The sequence below is a fragment of the Psittacula echo genome, assembly GCF_963264785.1.
Source record: "Psittacula echo genome assembly, chromosome: 2".
Lineage (NCBI taxonomy): Eukaryota > Metazoa > Chordata > Aves > Psittaciformes > Psittacidae > Psittacula > Psittacula echo.
Window position 1 is genome coordinate 15,642,728 of NC_137737.1, and position 25,013 is coordinate 15,667,740.

Genomic DNA, 25,013 nt, shown 5'->3' on the forward strand with positions numbered 1-25,013 from the left:
AGCAATGTTTTAAACAGAAATCGTACACAGATGAGGTACATCAACGCATGACATAGGAGCTCTGCCCATTGTCTGTGAACCAGGCGTGCCAGAGCTCTCTCCCCGCACCTTACTGGCGGTACTGGGATCTCTGGCACCAGTGTGATGTGCATACAGATAAGGTGTGTGGAAGCTTTCAGTTTTGTGTAGCTCCTGTGCAGCGGTGTGTTCCTCAGTATGTTTGACTTCCCTGTCTGCAGAGCTGCTGCTCCTGCTTTCGAGGCCCCCTTCCCCCATCCGTTTCTTTTTTGAAGCTTTGGGGGAGTGTGAAGCCACAGGAGCAGTTTTCTTTTCCCTGGAGAAACAATCCTGACTTTTTTGTGTGGTTTTATTTTCCTCAGCTTGCTTACTTGCAGACACATTGACTGCAGCAACGACTTGCTCCCACATCTTTTCTGCCTGTACGGGGACCTGTTTGTGCTCAGATCTCAGTGTGACAGAACGTACATACTGCATCGCCCTGCTGACATTTCATACATGCGGCATAACCACAGGACAAATGCCCAGACCATATGCCCTATCCTTATTTTGATACTGCTGGGAACCTGAGAGTCTCCTTGTTTCATCTCTCTCTGGGAGATGTTTTGGCAAAACACTGCCTGGGTCCTTGTGCTCCTTGTACCTTCTGCTCCGTTGCTGGTGGCTTGCCCGGTGCAAAACAATCTGGAGGTTTCCTTGACTGCTGTGCCTTTTTGACAGGCACCTGTCATTTTATTGCATGTGAAAAGCCTGCCTACCCTCTTGGAGCTCATAAAGCTTGCGGCTTGTGCCAACATGCAAAGCACAGTTTAAATGTCAATTTCCTAAAGCTCGGTTAAGAACAACATATTACTGTAGCTCGCATGTTCAGTCACTATGTGACCAACATGTTTGCATCAAGAGCAAGCAGTCGATTTACACCGCGCAGCACCAGAAACAGCAGCCTGTGGTCTATTTACTACAGCCTTCAAACACATTGGAGTTACTTTAACAAGGTGGCACTGTTTGCGGCATATGGACCGGAACTGGGAACTGCAGGTTGCCAGTCTAAGAAGCTGCCCAAAGTCCGCCTCCTTTCGTGCTGAGCAATGAACAAAACGGTGCCCGCACCCCGGCTCTGCAGTCCAGGAGGGCCGTGGAGGGTGACCGCCATCCACGCCGGGGCGGTTGTGCCGGTATACGCTGGCACAAGCCTCCGGCGACACGGCCCCCCCTCACCCGCCGGCCTGCCGTGCTGACGCGGGCAGCGCACTCACCTGCCGCGGGCCGCGGCCGCTGCTCTCGCCCCAGCCTCTCCCCACGGGCGGCCCCATGGAGCGGCTGGGTGTGGACGCGGCGGCCCTGGACGAGTACGCGGAGTACCGGCGGTGAGGGAAGGGCCGGGCCGGAGGGGACATGGGCGGCGCGGAGGGGGTCGCTGAGGAGGGCGCCTGGAGCCTCCATCCCGGTCTCGGGGTAGGCGGCGGCCGCAGGCCGCCCCCGAGCCCGATTTCTGCTGAGGCGTTCCTGGCGGCCTCGTTGTGTCCCTCCCTCCATGTTTCGCCATGTATTGGCGAAATCGGGAGTGCCGTGACTGGCTGCGAGAAGGTGGCGAGAGCCGCGCTCCGCGGGGAGCGAGTATTTCTCTCTCGGCTGCAGCAGCTGCGCTGGAAAGGCTTCTGGCACTAGCACCCTACACCTCGCTGGTGTGAAGACGTGCTGTGAATGTAGCTGTCTGCGAGCTGAGGAACCCATCGTGTCCCCTGTCCAGGCCTATGTACCTGCCTGCCTGACAGTGTGCTGTGAGATGTGGAGAAAGGGGCTGCCTGCCAGCTGTACCTCTCCTTCAGGAAACAGGGACTCCATGCACCTCAATTAAGTTTTGCAGTGTATAAACATGTACCGTTGCACTCCTGTGTGCGTCTTTGCTCATTTTGTCGTTCCTCCTGAAGAGCTGAGCAAAGTGGTAAGACAAGGGGCAAGGGGTTCAAACTTAAACAGGGGAGGTTTAGGTTGGATATAAGGAAGCAGTTCTTCACTATGAGGGTGCTGAGGCGCTGGCCCAGGTTGCCCAGAGAAGCTGTGGCTGCCCCATCCCTGGCAGTGTTCAAGGCCAGGCTGGACGGGGGTTGGAGCAACCTGCTCTAGTGGAAGGTGTCCCTGCCCGTGGCAGGGGGTTGGAATGGAATGAGCTTTAAGGTCTCTTCCAACACAAACCATTCTATGATTCTAGTGAAATGTGGTCTTAATTTAGCTTACGAAAATCTTGAGTAGAACACTGGAGTGCTATTTCTTACATAAGTAGTTACACACTGAATCAGTGGATGTCAGCTGGATTGACAAGCAAATGACAGTGATGTGTTGGCACATCATTCTGGTGCTGCACAGTACTGGTAATGTACAAACCCACAGAGATACTTAACAAAGAATCACTCCACATGTTTTAGCACACCCAACAAATAATAACTGAAATATTTACATGCATTAAAAACCTAAACTTCAGTACAGTTAAGTGCTGCAATTAATTCTAAATTGTATTTTACATTTGTCTTCAATTTGACAATCCTCATAGAATCATAGAATAGTTAGGGTTGGAAAGGACCTTAAGATCATCAAGTTCCAACCCCCCTGCCATGGGCAGGGACACCTCACACCAAACCGTGTCACCCAAGGCTCTGTCCAACCTGGCCTTGAACACCACCAGGGATGGAGCATTTACCACTTCCCTGGGCAAACCATTCCAGTGCCTCACCACCCTCACAGTAAAGAATTTCTTCCTTATATCCAGTCTAAACTTCCCCTGTCTGAAGTTTTAACCGTTACCCCTTGTCTTATCACTACAGTCCTTGATTGAAAAGTCCCTCCCCAGCATCCTTATAGGCCCACTTCAGATACTGGAAGGCTGCCATGAGGTCTCCACGCAGCCTTCTCTTCTCCAGGCTGAACAGCCCCAACTTTCTCAGCCTGTCTTCATATGGGAGGTGCTCCAGTCCCCTGATCATCCTCGTGGCCCTCCTCTGGACTTGTTCCAACAGTTCCATGTCCTTTTCATGTTGAGGACACCAGAACTGCACACAATACTCCAAGTGAGGTCTCACGAGAGCAGAGTAGAGGGGCAGGATCACCTCCTTTGACCTGCTGGTCACGCTCCTCTTGATGCAGCCCAGGATACGGTTGGCTTTCTGGGCTGCGAGCGCACACTGAAGCCGGCTCATGTTCATTTTCTCATCGACCAACACCCCCAAGTCCTTCTCTGCAGGGCTGCTCTGAATCTCTTCTCTGCCCAACCTGTAGCTGTGCCTGGGATTGCTCCGACCCAGGTGTAGGACCTTGCACTTGGCATGGTTAAACTTCATAAGGTTGGCATCAGCCCACCTCACAAGCGTGTTGAGGTCCCTCTGGATGGCATCCCTTCCCTCCGGCGTATCAACCGAACCACACAGCTTGGTGTCATCGGCAAACTTGCTGAGGGCGCACTCAATCCCACTGTCCATGTCACCGACAAAGATGTTGAACAAGACCGGTCCCAACACCGATCCCTGAGGGACACCACTCATTACTGGTCTCCAAATGGACATTGTCTTGTCTCCATAAATCAAGAATTTGGGTGCTGTTCTGGAATTCCAGCTATTCAGTGACCTGGAATTTGACTGTACTGATAGTTTAAGCAAATAAGCCTGTGTGAGGTGTAGAATACATCTGCTACCAACTTTATGTGCAGAAATAGCATGTTCTTGCAAATCAGCAAGCAGCCTGCTTGAATGTACTGTTTGTTACTTTCATGTCAGTGTGGCTACCTACTTGCAGTTGAATAATCATACTCAGACTAGACTAAGGACTAGACTAAGATTAGATAACCTGATAAAAATCTGCAGTAGCGTTAGGTATAGATGGGTGAAATGATTTGCAAGTCACTCAAAATGCCTGAGGCAGAGCTGGCTGCTTACACAACCCTTGAGCCCATTGCTTTTTCAGCCATATGAAAAGCAGCTTCATAGTTTGCTTTTTTCTTTCTCCTTACAATGCTGATTTTCAGTCTGTCAAAGCCAATTTATTAAAAAAGCATTATTCACAAAATTTCTCTGAAGATCAGCTATAATTCTGTTAAATGTATAATACTAGAATGGTATTATGGAATATGAAGTTTCTTTGCATTTACAGCAGATGTTTTCTTATGTATTATTGAAAAAGTAACTTCAGAAACCTACTTTCATTGTCCTCATTTTGTTATGTGTTTTAATGCATGCTTAAAGAATTGTAGGTGATGATGATGGAGGAAAGCTCTTTAGCCCTGAGGAATATGAGGAGTACAAAAGAAAAGTAGTGCCGATTCGGTTACGGAACAGGCTGTACGTGAGCTGGAGATCACCAACTGGCATGGACTGTAAGCTTGTGGGACCAGAGACACTGTGCTTTTGTACTCACCGGTAGGTATCTCTTCTGCTTTTTGCACTGCTGTAGTTTTAAAAATCAGGAAAATTTAATATATGTCCAGGTGCACTGCAATGCAGTATAGAGAAACTAATTTAATGTCTAAGGATCGAGAAAATTAGGTTTTAAATCATAAGAACTGTTCTTAAATATACATCTTGCTACACTTTTTTGAGACCAAAATGATTGTTTTAGTCTTCAATAAATTCAGCTTTAAAGCATGAGTTTTTATAGATCAGATTGATTCTGATCAATATCAGAATTCTGGTCTATCAAAATGAAACATAAAGATCTGTGCTGTTTATGTAATGAATGGATGTAAAAGCACCTGATATTATACCTTTAATTGAAAAGTTACAATTAACAGTAATTAATAAAAATTAAGATACTTCAAAACAGAACTTGCAAGATAAATTACAAACCCGTCAGTTAGTTTTCAGCTAAATTCTAATACAGTTATAAAAGTTGTTATTTTTGCCTGTTTTAGGTATAAACAACACAAAACGGACTATGAAGTGATTCCCGAGGACCGTCCTATTTGTGTGCCTTGTAGAGTGAGCCGCTGTCCATGCCAGTCCTACCACTACGTCCCTCTAAATGGCACACAACCCATCCGTTGCAGATGCAAACACTTTGCTGACCAGCACAGTGCAGCACCTGGACATTCATGTAACTCTTGTAAGTTACGTATGGGCTTGCAGTGTTCTTTGTGAGGAAACTTAACAGGAACAGTGTTAGGGATCTGTATTCTGCTCAGAGTACTAAGTATGCGCAGCACTTGTCAGTGATGGAAGGATGTGAGATGGGAAGGAAGACATCGCCTTTTGCACAGGAGGGTTAGAACAACATCCTTAGCTCTCCTAAGTCCTGTGAAGGAGTGTAAGTGTCTGAATGATTCAGTTAGGTACAGATGGAGACAGCCACCTAAAATTAGGCAGCACGAAAGCACCCCATTTGCAGTTTCTCACTTCCACTGCTGCACGCACATGACGTTTTTTTTACTTGAACTTGGTAGTTTGAGAGAGGAAAGTGTTGATCCCCATTCCTCTGTTGCCTGGTTGAATATAACGTTAATGTATTTTTATGTCTTTCCTCAACCCAATAGGAAGCAGTGCTCTGTTCTTAAATAGTACTATTGTTAGCACTCTAACAAAGCAGTTTCTGAGCATAATGTGGGTATAGAAATGTAAATTGGAACGGAGTTTCAAGAAAAAGTTGAGAAGGCATTAAGAGGAAACTTTTTGCTTCAGTTGTTCAGGCTGTTATAATGGAACAGCAGTAATTATTAACTGTAGAAAATAATTATAATAATCTAAATAATAAATTTAGTTTGAAACCTCAAATTATGTAAATGGAAGTTGTTTTTTTTTTTGCTATAGTTCATAGAATCTTAGAATGGTTTAGGTTGGAAGAGACCCTAAAGCTCATCCAGTTCCACTCCCTGCCATGGTCAGGGACACCTTCCACTAGAGCAGGTTGCTCAAAGCCCCGTCCAGCTTAGCCTTCCATACTGGTAGTAAATTTATTTCACGAAGTGTGTCTAATTTGCACAGGAAAGATTGTAAACAGCTTCTGCTGGATGAGAACCACATCCCACAGAATTAAAACATTAAATATTTATATGACAGCCTTTCAGGAATTTGCTCTAAGTAATGTGAAAGTCTTAAATGCACAGTTGGATGATTCAGACTGAATCCATAAACACAGTGTTTCTAATAATAATTAAATCACTACATGAGGAAGAACTTCTTTCCTGTGAGGGTGACTAAGCGTTGGAATAGGTTGCCCAGAAAGGCTCTGGAGTCTCCTTCCCTGGAGATAGTCAAGAGCCGTCTGGACACAATCCTGACCAGTGTGCTGTAGGTGACCCTGCTTGAGCAGGAGGGCTGGACTGGATGACCCTTGGTTGTTCCTTCCAACCTCAATAATTCTGTGATTTCTGTGATTGACATTATGCACTTTTTCTAGTGTTTCTCAAAAATACTGGGCACTTCTGAGGGCTTCACAGATTAAACAGAGAAGTGTCAAAAAACTTCCATTTTGGACTTGTGTTGATTTAATGTACTGGTACTAGTCTAGCTCAGTGTTGTATAAATCTAACATGAAATGAAAATTACAATTGAAAAAAAATGCTGCTGTTGCCCTTTATGTATTTTATTCTGTATCCAAACACAGAGTAAGAGCTCTCTTACTGAAGAGTGCCCAAAATTATGTGAAAAAGCTTTTCAACATTCCAAAATGTGATCCTAGAACATACTACACAAGACTAAAAAAATCTTTGTTGGTGCTCTGCAAAATGAACTGTAACTGGGTGTTGGAAGCAGGGTAATTTGTATAATGAAACGTGCAAAAATCAGTTCATCAATTTCTTGCTCACATCATTGCTTCAGCAGGGCTTTTATGACAGTCTTAGCTGTAGCTAGGGCAGATATCTCACTTCACTCTGTGTTTCTGAATGTCACATGTGACTTGTACAGCTATTTCAGTTACATCCTGTGGCTTAAAAAACCCCTGAAAGTCAGTCTAATGGTACTCTTCCTTAGGAACCATTTTGCTGCTGCCGCAGCCTCTGTTTACTACCGAGATGATTTTGCTAATTGCAAAAAGCATTTAAATTGTGATTTGTATCATAAATTGTGATTTGAAGTTTTTTGGCCATGCAACATTGACACATGCCGTACACCTTTGGAAATAATACTGCCAGAATGCTGGCAGGTTGGCTGCTTCACCCAGTGACAGAAATTTTGTTCTTTTCATCTTTTGTCAGGCGAGGGACAGAGAAGGGTGTTACTGATGGCAATGGACATAAGTCACAGCATGGGAAATCCAATTAGATATTAGGAAATAAATGTCTGCTTCAAGGGAAAACCAGTGTTGGTTCAGGTGGAATCTCCATCCTCAGAGGTAGTCAAAACTTGACTGAGCGAGACCCTAAGACTGGACAACCCCTATGGTCTAATCCCCACATTCATCCTTTCTCCTGTTTTATACAGCATTTTCATATAGCTGGAGGCTTTTGCAGTGAAAGAACTCTAGTTTTTGACAAGATAAGTTTAGGTAAACACTGTTTTGTCTGCAGCGAGGTATAAATTGCATTATTAACTCATTACAGTTGTATTTTTGTTAATCAGGTTCCAAGTGTTTGGGCTTTCATAGCTGCTTTACCTGTGCGTGTGGTCAGCCAGCATACGCTCATGAAACAGTTGTGGAAACTAAAGAAGAACGCTTAGCCCAAGGAAAGCCTGTGGGCCAGGATGTTCCTTATGCTGCCATGGGAGGACTGACTGGTTTTAGTTCACTAGCAGAAGGCTACATGAGACTTGATGACAGTGGTATAGGTAAGTGCAACTGACCAACTAAGTTGTTTGAAAAGTAGTAATTCAACATAGTTTTTCAAAGTTCAAAAGCAAACTGCATCAATAGGAGTAGGACTTAAGAGAGATTTTTCTTCTTCCTCAACAGTCCTTAAGTGTGAAGAGATCACTGTGGCCATCTTGTCCAACGTCCTGTAGTGAACTGATAAAAAACCTCTTTATCAACAAGTCTGGTGTCCAGCCCAATAGTTTCTCGTTGAAATGAGACATACCTTTAAGAAAGATCTCTGCCACTTCTGTTTTTCTGTTAATACTTCCATGTTACACTTATGTTAGTCCTTTAGCCTGATGCTGCCCAGGTATCAGTTATACAGTTATGCCCTTGGTTATACGGTTATACAGTTTATGCCCTTGGTTATACAGTTACAGCACTTTTTTCCCCCCCAAACTCAAAGGTTAATAGCTGTTCACATAGAAAAGGTCATTTGTAGAACTTTTTGACAGGCATGTTAGTTGGCCTCAATATGTGTGCTGCTCTGTGATTTTGTGTCATTTAGTAATTCTCACATTTTGTCCTAAAATGCTGTTTTACTTATTATTGCCATGTACTGATTATTGCTTTTTTAAATTCTGGTCTGTTTCCCTGGATTTGCCTGAAGTTTAGAAACTAAAGCAGTGTAGCAGTAATAGTAATTAAAGAAACAGGGTTTTTAATTTCTTTTGAAGCCATCCTGTTATGCTTTTGTTAACTGAAGTTTATGGGGTGTGCACTGAGTGTTGTAGATCTGAATCTGTAGCCTTGTTTTGGCTTGTCATGTTCTCGTGAATTTCATTGTTGTTTTTGTTCAACTTATTTTCTAACAGGGGCTCCTTCTGCTGAACTTTTAGAATCCCCTGTTACCAGCATGGATCATCCATTTCTCAAAGCATTTCGGGAACCTTCTAGCTCTGCTCAATCCATCCCACAGATAGCAGGTGCTATATTAGTAGGATAATACTGTTTTACAAAAAGTATTTAATATAGAATTAATTGGTTTTATTTAAGAGTTGAAGGATGCTTAGGGGTAAAATCAAAGTTGAAATTGAGTATTGAAGCCTTGTTATGTGAAAAGTTGTAGAATACTCATGTAGCTGAACTGCTTAGAATAACTTTTGTTACTGCTTGTTATTTTTGCCCATGATGAGTTTTTTAACCTTTAATGATTTTTTTCCCTGGAATTTGGTATCTTCCTCGTTAATGGCGTCACTTATTCATTGGATCAGTTTTCTTAAATTTTCCATTCCTGCTAGAAGTTCATCAGATCTGAATGGATCATACATATTCAGCACAATCCTCTGAAATTGCCTTCTGCCAGAAGGTCTTTTCTGCATGGAATTATTGACTGGTTATGCTTATTTTATGTCCTTTATTTAGTTTAAGAATTTAGCAATAAAACTGCTGAACTTCTCCAAGACTATTTATAATAGCTGCTAGCCTAGACTAAAGAGGTTACTCTGTGGTCCCAATTGCAGGGGTTTTTTACTTGCCTGTAGAGGTGAGTTCTCATTTTAAATCTGTTTTGCCAAATGTAAAACATGAGTAATGGAATAGCAAGTATAATTAATGAAAAAAGGTGGGGTTTTGGTTGTGTTTTTCAGGTGCTTCTAGTGGCACAAGGCAAGTTTCTCCTGGAAAGTATTCAGAACAAGATGACATGGCTTACTTTGAGAAACGTTATCAAGAACGGGCAAGTTACTACATTTATTGCTTAATTCAAACATGTTTGCACAAGAGGATATCTAAAAAAAGATCAATGCATGATTTAAGTGGTATATAAATGCATTCTATCATTTGTTCTCTTCCTGAGAAAACACTAGCCACTTAAAATAAAGTTTTAAATACAATTATGAGTGACTGCAGGATTTCAGACGTCAGTCATGTCTGGGATGGCATTTACCTTAACTTGACAGGTGTTTATTCAGGTAGCTCTCCATTACTATGTAACAAAAAGAAACAGCAGACTCACAGAAAGTCCCCTGTGATATTTAGGAATGCATGTTTGCTGCCTCATTTATTACACTTTATGATGTTCTTTTCCTTATCTGTGTAGTTGGGCTAAATCTGGTGTGTCTTTCATAGATGATCAGAATCACGCCTCCTCCACCCCACTGACTATCTTAAATTTAAATGCTCTGCAGTGTAGGTTACTTAGATGCTTGAATACCTGTTCTTTCCCCACATCGTCTCCTTAGCTCCCCCATCTCAGCCGAAAGTGTGTCTTGACTGTTTATGCATTTTGCATAATTAACTTCTAAAACCTTAACTGCTGTTATACTTGCTGCTTGCAACATAGCATTTGTTAATGAAAAAGCTGATCTAGCTCTGTGAAATTTTAAATACTTTATTTTGGAAATCGTCACAAAATATGGTAGGATGTTAAAAATGCATTATCAGTTTATAGGAGAAAACAAATTATTAGCAAATTCAAATTGCTATGTTTCTTTCCCCTCCAAGATTTTACTTTCTTTGCAAAAGGTAGTAGGAATTTCAGAAACAAGCTCAAGCCTCCAAATATGGAAAAATGTTTTAAAATGAGTTCCTGTGTAGACCAACAACAGAATTGCTTAGCAGTGAGCTCATCTGTAGACATCCAAATGAGGACTAGGGCTTTCTTCTTCTTGACACTACAGTATGAGGGAAAAAAAATAAAGTAATTTTAAAAATACTATTTTGTATTTTCTTGCATTTTTGATAGCAACAAGGTATCTTACATTACATGAGATGAAAAAGTCCATGCATGCATTTTACATAATTCTTCTAAATAGAATGTTATTCACTAATCTAACAATACTTGGGAACTGTTGCTTCTAAAAGCAACAGAAATATTTGTTTGTATTAATAGTCTTACTACAAAATGGCAGATTTAAATGTGTATGTAAATCAGACCATGTTTTAAGAGCCTACTGTACAGGGAAAACCTTATGAGAGGAAGACATGACCTTGTGGGTCAGTGAGGACTTCCCCTGTGATTTTGTGCATGCTGATTAGTCTAAATGTGTCTGTTGGACACCTGTGATAAAGCTTCTTTACCTTTCATTGACATAAATATAAACCCATGAGCATTTGTGAGGCACGTTGGCCTTGAGGGATACATAAATGCCTAGTCTGCCATTATCAGAGATAAAGGCAGTCCTGTTTTGAATAGGGGAGTAGCTGCATAACTATAGGCAGTGCTGCTTTGTCCTACAGTACAAAAGTAAGCAATGCTAGGTTGGGCTAACAAGGATCTGTAGCTCTCCCCACGCATATATCACTCTTAAAGGTGTGACTGGATGTAGAGATTTAATACTGCATTACTAGCTGACTTGCAAATTAGTACTTGAATCAATGTTGGTTTCTTTCTTTTTACAGCTGAAAAAGGAGAAGGCTGCTAAACAGAAAGAGAAAAGCGCAGTGCCATCAAAGAAGCCATAAGTTTAATAAAGAACTATTTATTATATACCACAGTATTAATCATTGCATTGAAGAGTATTTTTTATTGTGCCTACCTGCATACTTGTATTTCTTAATTTCTTTATTCTGCTGGTTTGTTCTATTGCTGAAATGAATTTTTAATTATCATGTTGCAGTAAAATTGGTACTTTAATCAATACACTTCTAATCCCCAGAATTATTACATAGATATTCCTTTGAGAATGGAAAGTCATATTTAAAGATTTACAGAACTGTTATTGAAGATCTGAGAGAATAATCGTGTATTTAAGTATAACGTTGTAGTAGGGCAAAGAAAATATGTCTTATTCTTAAACTTCTACAACACACTTTATTTGTAGAGTCCTTAAAACTTGTCTCGTTCATGAATTTTTATTTAGTGGAATTTGTTCTGTTAATATTGACATTTTAATGTTATTTAAATACTTTTTTTCCTATTGGTTTCATCGCCTTCGCATATATTTCAAACATAGCCTTCTTTTCTCAGGCTTCTCTAGGCTCTGTTCTTGCTAATATATAAATATTTTTTACATGTGAAGTTCTGTATGCTTGTAAACCCATTTCCACATGTGCATAGTAGCTACTTGAAGGGATCCTGCTTGTATACCTTATCCCAGATTTCTGTAGCATGCTGTCCATAACAATGATTCTATTACAGTAAACTTCTGAAAACATTAAATGGAAATGGATATGCTATTTATTGCCTGTAAACAAATAATTATATTGTGTTTGATACAAACATTTATCCAACAGATAAAAGATACCAAGAAGGGAGATGAGCTTGGCTTTTTTTTTTTTTGTCTATATTCTCAGCTGTGGCAGCATATGTTGTATTAAAGGTAGTGCACAGGAAAATACAATATTTGTTAACTTTGTGTGGTGGTTTAAATCTGAAGCAGTGCAGCAAGAACTTGGTACAGAATAACTGGCAGAGGCTACAGTTTAGGAGGCAAAAGCAGAGCCTGAAATCACTTTGCTAGCGTCCTTTGAAAAGAGAGCTGTAAGTCAGTTTGTCATTAAAAATACTTGAAGATGTCTCTTGGACTGAAGACTTTACAAGTGGTATGTGTGTACTGAGACATTATAGCCAGAGCTGGGAGTAGCTTACAAAGCTCTGATACCCATCAGAGAGAATGCTCTGTGCCTGATGCCTGTATGTGCTTGATGGGCAGTGGAAAAGAGGTGAGATTGGAGGCATGTGGTGCAGGCAGCTTGCTTTTTGTTCAGACACCAGCTGTGGTAGGGAAAGTGAGTTCTTAGGAGTGCATGCAGGTCGTATAGTGACTGATGGAGATGGCTGGAGTTTGAGTGAAGAGGGAATGGAAGGCTCAGTTGGCCAAAATGACAGATGAAAAACCGCCATTTACCTAACTCTGACCTATGCTGCCATTACTCCAGATGCCGATCAGAGAGGTTAATCAGTTACTTCAGTTTAAATGCATAATATATCAGAGTGACTAATTAATGTTTTAGAAGTACCTTCACCTTTACATTCTACGCTGTTCTATGCTGCTTTACCTTAATACATAAAAACGTTAATTTGAGCTCCCTCTTCTGGTCCCAATACGCAATAATTTCTACAAATCTCTATTTGGTCTCATAATTAAATGGGGATTTCACAGTAGAATTACGAGAAACAACAAATGTAAAAACAATTGTTAAACAATTGGTAAACAAATGGTAAATAAATATATAGAAAAACTATTTCAGTCATCAGAGAGATTAGTACAAGCTTAATAGCAGAAGTTTATTCCACTTTAGTATTTATCCCTGTGGCTGTACCCACTAGGGAATGCAGTTCCAGAAATGTATTTCAGAGATGAGGTTTCTCACAGCAAAATATTGTTATAGACGGAAGTTTTAATGGTTACAAAAACATTGTGTTTTTTGTTTCTTTCTATACTGATAACTTCTCACTTTTAAGAAATAATGTATTATGCTTTTATTGACATTTTAAGTTAAACACCCTTGATGGTTTTAAATGACCACTCTACCAAATTCAGTCATAAGTTCTTCTATACTAAACTATACTTTGACCATGGTAAACTGCTTTTATCAAAGTAAATTTTCAAAGATTTTATTCTGTTCTTAAACTTAACTAACATTTCCACTTAAATGATATGAGAAAGTTACTACATTTATTTAATTATTTTTCTTTTCAGTTGGAAAACACGTGGAATCATAAAACTATCAACTGCATTAACTATTGCTTAGGAGTTCTGACCACTTTTCACCCACGTTGATGTTGTCTAAGTAAAGGAAACTCACTTTCCTTACTAAAAGGCACACTTTTGACTTCTTGGTATTCATGTAGGCCTTTTTCCCAGAATTTTTATATATATACATGAAAAACCAGGTACAGTTTATCTCATAATGTTGCTGGCTGCGAAAGCTGGACACTAACGTCATGTCCTAAGTGAAATTTGCACTTACTTGGACTTGCTGTTATTTTTAGCCTAAAAAAAAAATATCACAATTTTGTAGGATCAAAACTGCAACCTTCAATTCTATTCAGAAATCTCTCTCTGTTTTCTAAAGATGAATATTTCTGTAAAGGTAAAAGCAGAGACCACATGCTGTTATGCTTGCCATTAACATAGGGTTTGTTTTCCTGAGAGCAGTCATGAACTTTGAACATGGTATCACGGGACAGATGAGTTACCGGTTCATGTGTATGATTTATTGGTGGGTGTGTATCTGTCATTCAGCTAGGCACATTAACCGTTTCTGACCCTAATCCAAGGAATCTGGCACAGGGGAAATGGTTTATTGTCATACAACAGGAGTGCTCTGAGCTCTTAAAGCCTAATTGCGTAGGTCTCAGGCAATGCTAAGCACTTCTCATGTTTTAAATAGCTGGCCTGCAAATTGATGTTTTGCCATAGCTATAACACTCCTAGAGTGTGGAACAGCATCTTTTCATTACTCGTCCTATGAAATGGATTTGATGTACCTTGGCTATTTATGATAGCACAGACTGGTCAGTGATCCCAAGTGGAGGGCAAGCGGCTCCTTCTCATTCTACGCTTTTCTGATACTCAGTCCAGAATGTGCCTATCTCAGGTTTGGGAGGAAGGGAAATGTGATGTGTGAATTCACATCTAGCAATTGCATCCATGCAGAATTTCTTTGTCAAGTTGTCAGTGTCTTTACCACACGCTGTGCATATTAAATGGTTTGTAGGTCTCGTGTCTGCGTGCCCCTGGGGTCTCTAGCTGTGGTTTTGCTGTAGCAATGTGGCCTAAGAAAAGAGATGACTTTGCAGGTAGCAATAGTGTTTTTTCTTAGCATGAATATAACAACACAGGTTTATCAGTCTAAAAGACCTTGCACAGGTGTACCTGTTTGTTTTTTCCATGATAAAAGATACTGGTTTTGTCCATAAGCCTACTCTTGCTTTGGAGCCCTTGGCGTTTGTCTTCAGGTGGAGTTGATCATTATTTGCTTTACACTGGTTTTAGCACTGATTTTACATTTGCTGGCCCGCCCCAGCTGGGCACGAAGCCCATGCACTACTTCAGGTACCTCCTGAGGGACTGAACCATAACACATCACCTGTGTAACACCAGCACCTGAAACTTAGTGGTGCTTCAGCAGTTTTCATTCACACCAAAATCTGAGCACGGACCTGTCAAGCAAAGGGAACCGGCTGAGCACGTTCAAAGGGTACATGGCAGCCAGAGCAGACGGTGCCGAGGACACAGGAGCCTCCTTACTGCTTCAGAACAGCACACCCCATGTGGTGAAAGATGCATGCGGGCCCACAGTTACGGAATGGCGGAAAAGCCCGGTACCTACAAGATCCAAAGCGCACCCGCCGCTCTGCACTCAGCTGTCAGGGTCGCTCCACTTGAGGTCCGACTTCTCCGCAGGGCAGGAGGGCGGGAGCAGCGGCTCCTCCACCCCGCAGGTATGCGCGGGCGCGGTTCGCAGCGCCGCCACTTCCCGCTCCGCGCGTGGCAACCACGGGCCGGGCCGCGCGGCATCGCTGAGGCGCCGGGCGGGCGAGGCGGCCGCATGCGCAGGGCCGGCGGCGGGCTCTGGTGGGAGCACGTGCGGCCGCGGCAAGGCCCGTTGGCGGGAGCCTGCTGTGCCGCCTCAGGTAGCGCCGGGCCGCGTGGGGAGGGGGTCTTGGCGTTAAAATGCGTTTTTAGCTAAAGGAACGGGCGTCTCTGCGGTGACAGGAGATGGGTGAGGGTCAGCGTGGGGTGAGGCGGTAGGAGCGTGCTAAGCTGTGAACCCATAGTGTGCTGAGGTGTGTGTTCTTCTGCGGCCCGCTGGAGGAATGCCTCAGCTTCTCTTTTTAACTGCAAATCCCTTGTCCTGTTTCAGAATCCATTGTTATGGACGGAGACAAGGAGCATGACAAAGGTACTGTGAGGTGGTGTTTAAAGCACACACATGGATAATCTTACACTAGAGAATAACTTACTTGGTTGTGTTTTTTTCTTTCCCTTCCCTACAGTTGTGGAACATGTTGTGGGCAGCCACGTTGAAGATGCTGTAACATTTTGGGCACAGGTGAATTCAAAGAACTGTTTAATTTTAACTGAAGTGTTTAATTGCCCCCTCCCTTCCTCTGGAAGATTTTATGAAAGTAGGAGTAAGTGATACCATTCCATGTTGGAAAAAACTTAATTTAGATTTCAGAATTTCTAGTGTTATTGTTTCCTTTTAAGCCGAAATAATTTTTCTTTTGTGAAATGTCAAAAAGACTTGCTCATCCATCCATTTAAATGGTTTTCATGAATGTTGGTTAGGGACAAAAATGCAAATGTAGGGTTAAACTGTTGTTATTAGGATGCTGTAGGAGGCAGCTGGAGCTCTGCTGGGGGTAGACAACCCCCTATTCCAGCTGAGCATTCGGGGCAGTTTCAGTGGAGCCTGATGAGGAGGTGGCTCAGAGGTGCTAGGTCCTTTAAAGTTTGGCATAGATGGGTGGGAGGATGTTGGGTGAGGGGAGTGAGGAAAAGAAGAAACCCAAACCAATGTTTTTTATTAATGTGGGGATGCAGCAGGGAGAGGGGGAAATCCAGAGTGAGTACCAAAGCTTGCCTTTCCTATTTGATCTGCTGGCTAATTGGGGTGTGTGTGTTAGTCAACACACTGCCTGTGAGCCAGTTGGAGGATTAATGCTGCTTGTTATGTCCCTAATAGAAACTTGGGGAGGGGAGGGCCAAGCTTTACTGGTTCTGTTAATGGAATACCATATTCTAATAAAGAGATTTTTAGATGTTGTAGCCATAGGTAATTCTCCTTTAGGTTCTTACCCTGGCATTCTGGGACTCAATCACAGGGCTTTGTTTAATTTTGTAAAGTACAAAAGTTAGGAGTGTACTTTTAGTGTTAACAAAATGTTCAGTTGCACTGGTGATTTTTTCCCCGCTCTGAATTACATGTAGAATGTTGTTTAGTAAATGCTGTGTTACTGGAATTGACCCAGTTTTACAGTGCTCCAGATACTAAGTTGTAGCTGGAAAGAGACTGCTTGTTCTCAGGCAAACCAAAACCCAGGTCATGCATGTAAGGCGTACGAGGGGTGTGCCAGAGCTGTTGTCTCCTTATAGTAAGGAGAGAAGGAAGAAGAACACCAAATAGGTACTAAAATCTGTGAGGAAGGATTGATAAGTAAGATCTGTATACTGCTTGCAGAACCTGGTAATTAAACTGTTAAAAGCACTCATTGTAAACTATTTCTGTGAGGTACATTACCTGCCCTGAACTGTTCCATTAATTTTTGGAAGAAAATGAGGGCAGGCTTACAAACACAATTTTAAATCATGAAGATGGAAAGCTTAAGGTGGGGTATTACTTGTCTCAACAGCAGTGCAACTGTTTTGATTTAATTTAAGGCTGTTATGAGCTGTCAAGCATCTATTAAAAGTGACAGTTAATAACTCTGTAACACTCTTTCTCACACTTCTTAGAATGTCAGTAGATGTAATGACCTCTTGAAATTAAGTTGTGAGCTGGCAGATGCTTGTCCCAAGGCTAATGCAGTTTTTGGCAAACCTGATTTTGGTAAGGTAAGTAGGTTGTGTATGTGTGGAGTTTGCTTTTCACCTGAATCTGAAAGCTTTAATTCTATGCCACCACTTTCTTAGGTATTTTCTTGATCTTTGATTATGATTGAAGAATAGGGTTGTAAATAAGGATATATTCTCTTAAGATTTCTTTAAGAACTGCTAGCTTTCCTAAAGAAAGAAAATGCTTATTAGTGTGATTTAAATCTTTCTGCACTTCAGACTTCAGTTAAATTATGTGACCATAGTTTTGGTTTTTTTTTCTTTAAACACTGGGGGGATAATACAAGAAGATAATATATAGAATGCTGAAGTCTCTTTTGTTGTCCAATATATGGGTTATCTTTAACAAGACAGCAGTGCTTTGGCAGAGAAGTGATTCTTTACTCCATCTCAAGCTCTGCGGAAGATCTTACAGTAACCTGTAATGTTAAATGTGTTGGACAAAGTACTATTAAGAAGATAAGAAGGACATTTAATAGCAGTTCTATGACAAGCATACAAAGAGTGATGGCAGCTTTTGGTTTTCTGTGTGAAGTACTAATGGCTAAAGTAAGGGTTGCAAAGTAAGGTTTAAATAAAGTGATTTGTCTGGTATGTGCAGGTAAATGACCTACGTTCCTCTTGGAAAGGAAGAAAGCACACCAACAGCAAATGCAGCATGTTTGTGGTGTGACTGGCCTATTCCTTTGTCAGGCTTACTAAGCTGTCAGTGTCCATAAAATGTAGTCACACATTAACAGAAAAGCCCCAGGAGTCTGCTGTGTAAAATGTTGGTGTTTTCTACTTGCAAAATTTTCTTTGAGCTATTGTTTTTGGAGAAGGCTCAGGGGAGACCTTAGAGCAGTCTTCTGATACCTAAATGGGGCCTACAAGAGAGCTGGAGAGGGACTTTTTACAAGGGCATGTAGTGACAGGACAACAGGGAATGGTTTTAAACTGACAGAGGGAGATTGAGATTAGATTTTAGGAAGAAATTCTTCCCTGTGAGGGTGGTGAGGTGCTGGCACAGGGTGCCCAGAGAAGCTGTAGCTGCCCCGTCCCTGGCAGTGTTCAAGGCCAGGTTGGTCGAGGCTTGGAGCAACCTGGTCTAGTGGAAGGTGGCCCTGCCTGTGGCAAGGGGGCTTGGAACTGGATGAGCTTTAAGGTCCTTTTTAACCCAAACCAGTCTGTGATTCTATGATTGTTATGAGAGATGGGATACCAAATGCATTGCTTTTTCATACTGCTGTTGGAATTATTACTGGAGAGTGCGGAAATAAGATTTTTTAATGTATTGCAAATACCATTTTGAGGTATGGTTATATTTTCAGAATGCTCCTCATGATCTTTTTCCCCTAATTTCCAGATTTATGGTGGCTGTTTTTCTGAAGACAGATGTTGGTACAGGTGTATGGTACAGCAAGTGATCAGCAATGAAAAGGTAGGAACTGTTTTTTTAAGACTTCAATCATGTGTCAGTTCTACCTGTATGATGATAGCAATAAATGCAGCATCTTCTTTTTTGGGAACTTGCTGCATGAATGCATATACAAATAGTGAATATACATGTGGTTCACAAATTCACGTGACCTGTAGTTTTGACAAATGAAAAAGACTGGCAAATAAAAAGACTGGCAAAACATGATATACTTGCAAAGGACTGTTTGTATCTCCTGATAAGGAGTGGTAGTTAAGCAATCTAATTTAATTTCAAAACTTCTGAGTGGTGAGAATGGCAGCCTTCTTGTGACATGTTAGCACTGATGACCTGAAAGAGTTGTTAATTAGCATTAGCTGACTGATACAGAAGGCTAGTAGTTCCTATTTAAAATTATAATATCTGGACAGGCTGGTTGGCTTGGAAACATTAGATTAGGTATCTGTCCATTGAAGAAATCTTCTGTAATGCTTCCATAATTTGTCTGACGTGATTCCTTCCTCTTAAGGCTTAGCAAGGAAGATTCTGATCTCTGCAACATGCACACGAGTTAAAATGCTTATGCTCCAATAGTTGTTAGTGCATATTTCTGTAGGAGATACGTGTAACCTCTGCTGCTTTGTATTTTGTGTTACTGTTGCAGTGTCAGGTATTGTACATAGACTATGGAAATTCTGAGGTTCTGAATAGATCAGACATAGTGGAAATTCCACTGGACTTGCAGTGTCCGAGCATTGCCAGGAAGTACAAACTGCAGGGACTGCAGATACCGGCTGATCAGAATGTAAACATGTTTGATGAGGTGAGTAACAGGTTTTGAAGAATGCAGATGATGTATCTATAACAGATGCTGCCAAATACCAGCACGGTGTGACCAGAGGAGTCTTCTAAAAGCTGAATGTTTAATTGTGAAAGCAGGGCATGCTGGGAAGGACAGTCTTGACCTGTGGCCCTGAACATACTCTAGAAACTAAAATAGTTTAATCAAAAAATGTTTCAAGTTGTGCCGGGGGGTGATTTTTTAGAGTACGCTTTTGTCATCTTCAGAGCCTCATGTCTATTTCTGACTGACCTGAGTTCTTTCTGGTGCTGAGGAAACAAAGTACCTCTGTTCCTTTCCCTTCAGAGGCAGAAATACTTCCATTGGTCACAGAACCTGTGCTAAATTCACTCGCATCTGTGAGCTGCTTGAATGCTGTGGTGTATCCCAATTTCTAAATGAATAGTTTCAGTAAGGCAGATACACATAATAATTATTTTGTTGCTATATTCCATTTCAACTTCTAGACTATTTATTACAAGGCTGTTAAACAATGTAGTAATTCAATTATTTTCATATTATTTTGTATAATACTGTTCCCTAGTTGGTCTAGTATCCTCTATAAGAATTGGATAACATGACTGATTGCCAGCTTCCGTTGCGGGTTGATGGGACTTTGGACTTGTGTCACTTACGAATCTGAATTCTTTAAAGCTGAACATTGAGGGAGAGCTATTGGTGTTGAAGTTCTGTGTGGAATTGACAGTGACTAGATGAGGTACAGCATTGTTTCAGAGTAGATGTACCAAACATAAGCTTTGCCTGTGCAGCTCTTTGGGTTTTGGTCTTAAACTCATCTTTTTTTAAGAATCGCCGGTTTCAGCTGGAAGTATGCAGAGTGTCCAGTACACAACTTCATTGTATTTTATTTTACAGGGGAAGAAGTTCTTGAGCAGCCTAGTTTTTGAAAAAGAAATAAAAATACATCACAAAGGCAAGCTTGAAGATGGTGCCATCATTGCCCAGGCAGAATATGAAAAGATAGATATTGGAGAAGAGGTGGCCAAGGCAGGGTTTGTTCAAAGATGCACATCTCCAGGGTACATTAAAGAGGCAGAAGAAAAAAAAGCAGATGTCATGCAAATGCAGAATCGAAAGATGAAGATTTCGGTTCCGCTGTGGTTAAACAGGTCTGATCACACAATGCACAGCTCCCCAAGAGGGCGTGTTGAGCAAGGACCTGCCGGCACCAGGAACTGGAATTTTCCTGGAAACCGGATGTTTGCCCCAAAGTAAGACAGTGAAATGTCATAGAAAACTTTGTATGAGTGTGACCTGATCAAATTAGTTGCTTGGATGTGGTTATATGAGGGGGGGAGTGTCTAAAATACAAAGTTCAAATTCTGTCTTTCCAGCATCAGGTAATAGTGGTACTCAATGAGAGGGAATATGTGAGTGTGTGTGTGTGCGTGCGTGCACACTGTGGTGGTGGGAATTAGGACATTAATCTGTAGGAAACTGTTCATTAGTGGTGTTGATGGTTGGATAGCTTGTTCTTTCCCGTTTATTTTCCAGAAACTGACTATTCATATGTATCTTAATGCAAGATTTTGAAAAAGAAGGAAGGGGTGGCAGTGAGTAAGCAGAGATGACATTGGAAAGCTTAGTTGAAAGTGAAAGTTGCAGGACATGAGGCCTCCAGCAGATTTTTGCAGTGATAGGCAATAGAGTGATGTTTGGTTTAGCATCTGTGTAATTTCCATACGCTTGTCCTTGAGGCTTTTTGTAGCTCCCCCCTATTTATTTACCTCTATTAAAATATTGGTGTATAAACAAATGTGGAATGCAAAAGTATACTTACTGAGCAGACAGATGTATTTTGGTGATTTGTGTAGGAATGTAACAGTGTGTGCTTACAAGAAATAAAGCCAGCTATCACAGTTTGAAGTCAGTTTTAGCGGATAGCGGTTTCTCTGCACCTTGTAATTACATTGACAAGAGGTGGTGGTAAGTTGGCAGTTACAGTTGTTGTCAGAAATCTTTTTAAAGAGACTTGTCGTACAGTTGCTAGCATTGCCATGGCAACAGGCTGCTGAGAGAAGTGTTTGTGGGTGGGAAAGATGGTATTTGGCGTTTAGAAAGTTGAGAGGGTGTAAGAAGTAATGTTCTCCATAAAAACTTGTTTAGAATATGCTAACGTTCCCTAATTTGAGCTTCTGGAACATTTTAATGAACCACCTGAGGGCATGTCCTTCCGCATCCCAGCATGGTATCCAAATCTGGTGTGCAATTAGATCATTCTCAGTGATATGGTTTAGTGGTGGTCTTGGCAGTCCTGGAGTAATGATTGGACTTGGTGGTCCGGAAGGTCTTTCTGAACCTAGTTAATTCTATGATTTAGTCAAGTCTACATGAAATGAGGTGCCCTTCAAAAGAGTCTGAATTTATAGTAAAGTGCCTTGACCTGAGTTTGATGCTGTGCTCTGGCCTGTTTTCTGAGTTACGGGTAGACACTGAATCTAATTTTTAAAAAGAAATAGCATTTCTTTGCCCCGTCTTCCCCCTCCTTTTTTTCCTTCCTTCTTTTCCTTCCTTTCTGGCATGCAGTGTTGAGTTTCTTCTTTGTACAAGGCTGTCCTGGCCAGCCTGAGTAGCTGGATTCTCAATTCCATTTCTGTCTGTTCTGGCGTCCTTTAAATTTTGCACATGCAGGTATTTTTGGGTTGGTATGGCAGTGAGGGAAATGGAAAAAGAAAGCAGCTAGGGTGCCACCAGAGCTATGCAGGTGATGATGAAGTTGATGGGGGGGTCTAGTGGAGCTTTGGTACTGTACAGTACTGTCACAGTGCTTGGACACAGGTGGCTTCACATCACTCTTTGTTAAACTTTTTAGGGCATAGATCCAGACCACTAATGTTAAAGTGCTTTGGCTTATTTGGTAGATAGAAGACTTGAATTACAATTGACCTTGACTTTTCTGGGTCTGCTGTGTGGTATCGTAAGATGGTTCTTGTGGGTGGAAAGACTTGAGTTAGTGACTGTGGTGATTATGTAAAGAGTTGTCTTCAGAGGACATATATTTTTCCTCTGTGTTATGTAAACAGTCTTTGTAAATAATGGTGTGGAGGGGGATACAAATTCTGAAGAAGTAAATCATGACTGTGTAGGTGCTTCTGTAGTCTTTTTGATGTGGTGTTCTGTGGTCGTTACTGAAATTACAACAGCAAGAATGAATGAGCACATTGTGGGTTTCTTTCTTTCTTTATTTTTAATTATTTAATTCCTCCTAATTCATTTTTAAAAGGGAAAAGGTGCTAGGTTCCACCTCAGTGCCAGACATCAGCTTGCCACAAGTAAGACCAGATCAGAGGCTGCCCGAAGAGAAAGAATTTCTGAGAAGGGAGAATCTAGATCTCTTGAAGAGGCAGAAAGAGCTAGAACTGAAGGTTCAACAGCTGAAATGTGAGCTTCAGGTATGTGGAAGTGTGAAGAGGATGCTCCTCGCCTAGTTGCACGTGTTCTTGACAATGCTTCTGTCTTATGGTTTCATTATACTGCAGTTCAGCTGTGCACTCTTGTTTGGAATGCAAGAGGATTAAACTGATTGAGTGAAGACTTGCCCTCGCGCAGGGAGGAGAGGCTGTCAGTGTGTGCTAGCATGTGTTTTGAAGCCCAGGCTGGACGCTCGCTCCCTTGGTGTATGTGCTGGTTTGTTAGTGTGCTTGATGCAAGTGCTGCTTTGTTTAAACGTGGAGTTTTGTGATTAAAAACATGTTTGTATATATGGATGTAATCCTTGCCGGCTTTTCACTAGAAGGGAAAAACAGCTTTCTGTGTGTTGGGCTGGAGATTCCTAGCATCATAGAATCACAGCAGCTGTGGAATCCTAAACCTGGAAGTATTTCCTTAATTGCTCTGTAATAGAGAAGATGTTTATATTTCTTTTCAGGTGAATTTCCTAGCACTATCTGAGAAGCACAGTCCTTGGCAATACTGATAGGCTTACAGATGTTATGAATGGTTTTAAATGTGATAAACAGCAGTAATAAGAGGAGATTGTGTGAAAGGTGTTACGTTTGCATGAATTCAGAAAATATGTTGTGCAAACTCTGATCCTTACAGAGATGAAAGGAAAATCTGCCATTGTGTAAATCCCCTTGACCCCTCAAACCTGAACTTGTGTTTTGACCCCTCAAACCTGAACAGCTGTGCAGCTGTTTCCTTTTTCTTTCTTGTGGAATAAAACTACTTAAAACCGGCTTTGCTATTTGATTACCTCTACCTAGGACACCTCTGTTTCTGCATATGCTAACCTGTCATTGCACAGATTCTCCACTGAAGATACGATGTTTGTGCACTTTTATGCAAAATAAATTAACAAGCAACAGAATACGTGTCTGATTTTTAAAAAGAAATCCAAGAAAAAATACTTGAATGCAAGGATATGTAGTGAGTCTGAAAGGCTAACAACACATAAAGACTCTTTCATTACTTTAATGGGAGTTTATAAAAGTGTCTCTATGGTATGAGATCAAAAGCTTTTAAATTTAGGTTGACCCTTTGCCCCTTAAGAAATATAGCCTGATGTGGTGTGTGGGTTTTTTCTGGGTCAAAAATACTCCTTATTTTGTCTTAAGAATATTCCTTGTAGGAAGGTCAGGATGGTTGTACATACAGCATTGTAGAAGAGCAATACTTGTTCTGCTGCTCCACTTTGATGCTTGGTAGTGATGGCAGTAAGGAGATTAACGAGGTCCTGGATTTGATTTCTCCCAGCTAATGGGTAAGAGTTTTTCAGCAAGGGAAGAAAAAATTCCATGTTACCTGAAGACTTGCTAGCAAATGGGGGGTAATTGAGGAAATGTACTTGAGCACATCACTACTGAAATGAGAGAAAGGAAATGAACCATTAACCTTTAAGAAGCTACTAAAATTATTCTCATTGGTTTTCATGTCCTTCTAGGCGTTTTGTTAGTGTTTTGAAGAGGGCCAGTTCTGCATGTGTGCGTGCTTGCATTTAGGTGTTTATCTCTAGTTTTCAAAAGTCTAAATTGTGGTCTGCGTGTTAGTACCTCTGACTGACTGTTTTGACTGTTGGTCTGTTTTTACCTCTCTTTGTTGAAACACTGCTCCGAAAATGATAAATAATTCAGAAAGAAAAGGAACTGTCTAGGAAAACTACTGAAAGTTTTGAGAAGACCCTGCATACTTACATAGGAACAAAAATGAGAAGCTTGGCTGCTAAGGTGAAGACTCTGAAAGAAGTTAGGTATGTTTCTGTTTTCTGCCTTCCCCCTGGCCCCCACAGTACTATTTCTGATTGCCCTGCTAATATCTTGAAATCATGCATTTTATTTGTTAATTTTCTAAGAAAAATGTAGTGTTTTCTGCAGAGGGGTGTATTTTCCAGAAGCAAGGCTGAAATCTGAGCTTTTTGGAAGCTCACGTTGGATTTGTGTTGCCTGCTTCTCAGTGTTTATCAGATGACTTCCGTTCACTTCTGCTCCTTTACCATAGCTATTTCAAGAACAGCTTTCAATTCCCTCTTCAAGGAAGATGCTAATTAGTAAATGCAGCTAGGTGTTAAAAGCAACTG

The 25,013-nt window shown here is 41.3% G+C and overlaps 2 protein-coding genes across 2 annotated transcripts in view; both read left to right on the forward strand.

Annotated features, from left to right (window-relative positions):
• Nucleotides 1–1,329: 1,329 nt before the first annotated feature.
• On the forward strand, nt 1,330–11,196 carry FAM221A (family with sequence similarity 221 member A; the record flags this gene model as incomplete). The annotated part of the gene is made up of 7 exons (XM_080610885.1): nt 1,330–1,385; nt 4,251–4,424; nt 4,916–5,106; nt 7,560–7,766; nt 8,607–8,717; nt 9,381–9,469; nt 11,134–11,196. The coding sequence occupies 7 exons, from the start codon at nt 1,330–1,332 to the stop codon at nt 11,194–11,196; spliced, it is 891 nt and encodes a 296-aa protein (XP_080467011.1).
• Nucleotides 11,197–15,557: 4,361 nt separating this feature from the next.
• Nucleotides 15,558–25,013, forward strand: part of STK31 (serine/threonine kinase 31) — a gene marked incomplete at its 5' end in the record, with an annotated part of 34,806 nt that continues 25,350 nt past the window's right edge. Inside the window, 8 exons of the mRNA XM_080611283.1 lie at nt 15,558–15,585; nt 15,680–15,735; nt 17,142–17,240; nt 18,586–18,660; nt 19,301–19,459; nt 20,354–20,709; nt 22,722–22,890; nt 24,571–24,686. Of these exons, the coding sequence (XP_080467409.1) occupies nt 15,558–15,585; nt 15,680–15,735; nt 17,142–17,240; nt 18,586–18,660; nt 19,301–19,459; nt 20,354–20,709; nt 22,722–22,890; nt 24,571–24,686 (1,058 nt within the window). The remainder of the gene's footprint in view (nt 15,586–15,679; nt 15,736–17,141; nt 17,241–18,585; nt 18,661–19,300; nt 19,460–20,353; nt 20,710–22,721; nt 22,891–24,570; nt 24,687–25,013) is intronic.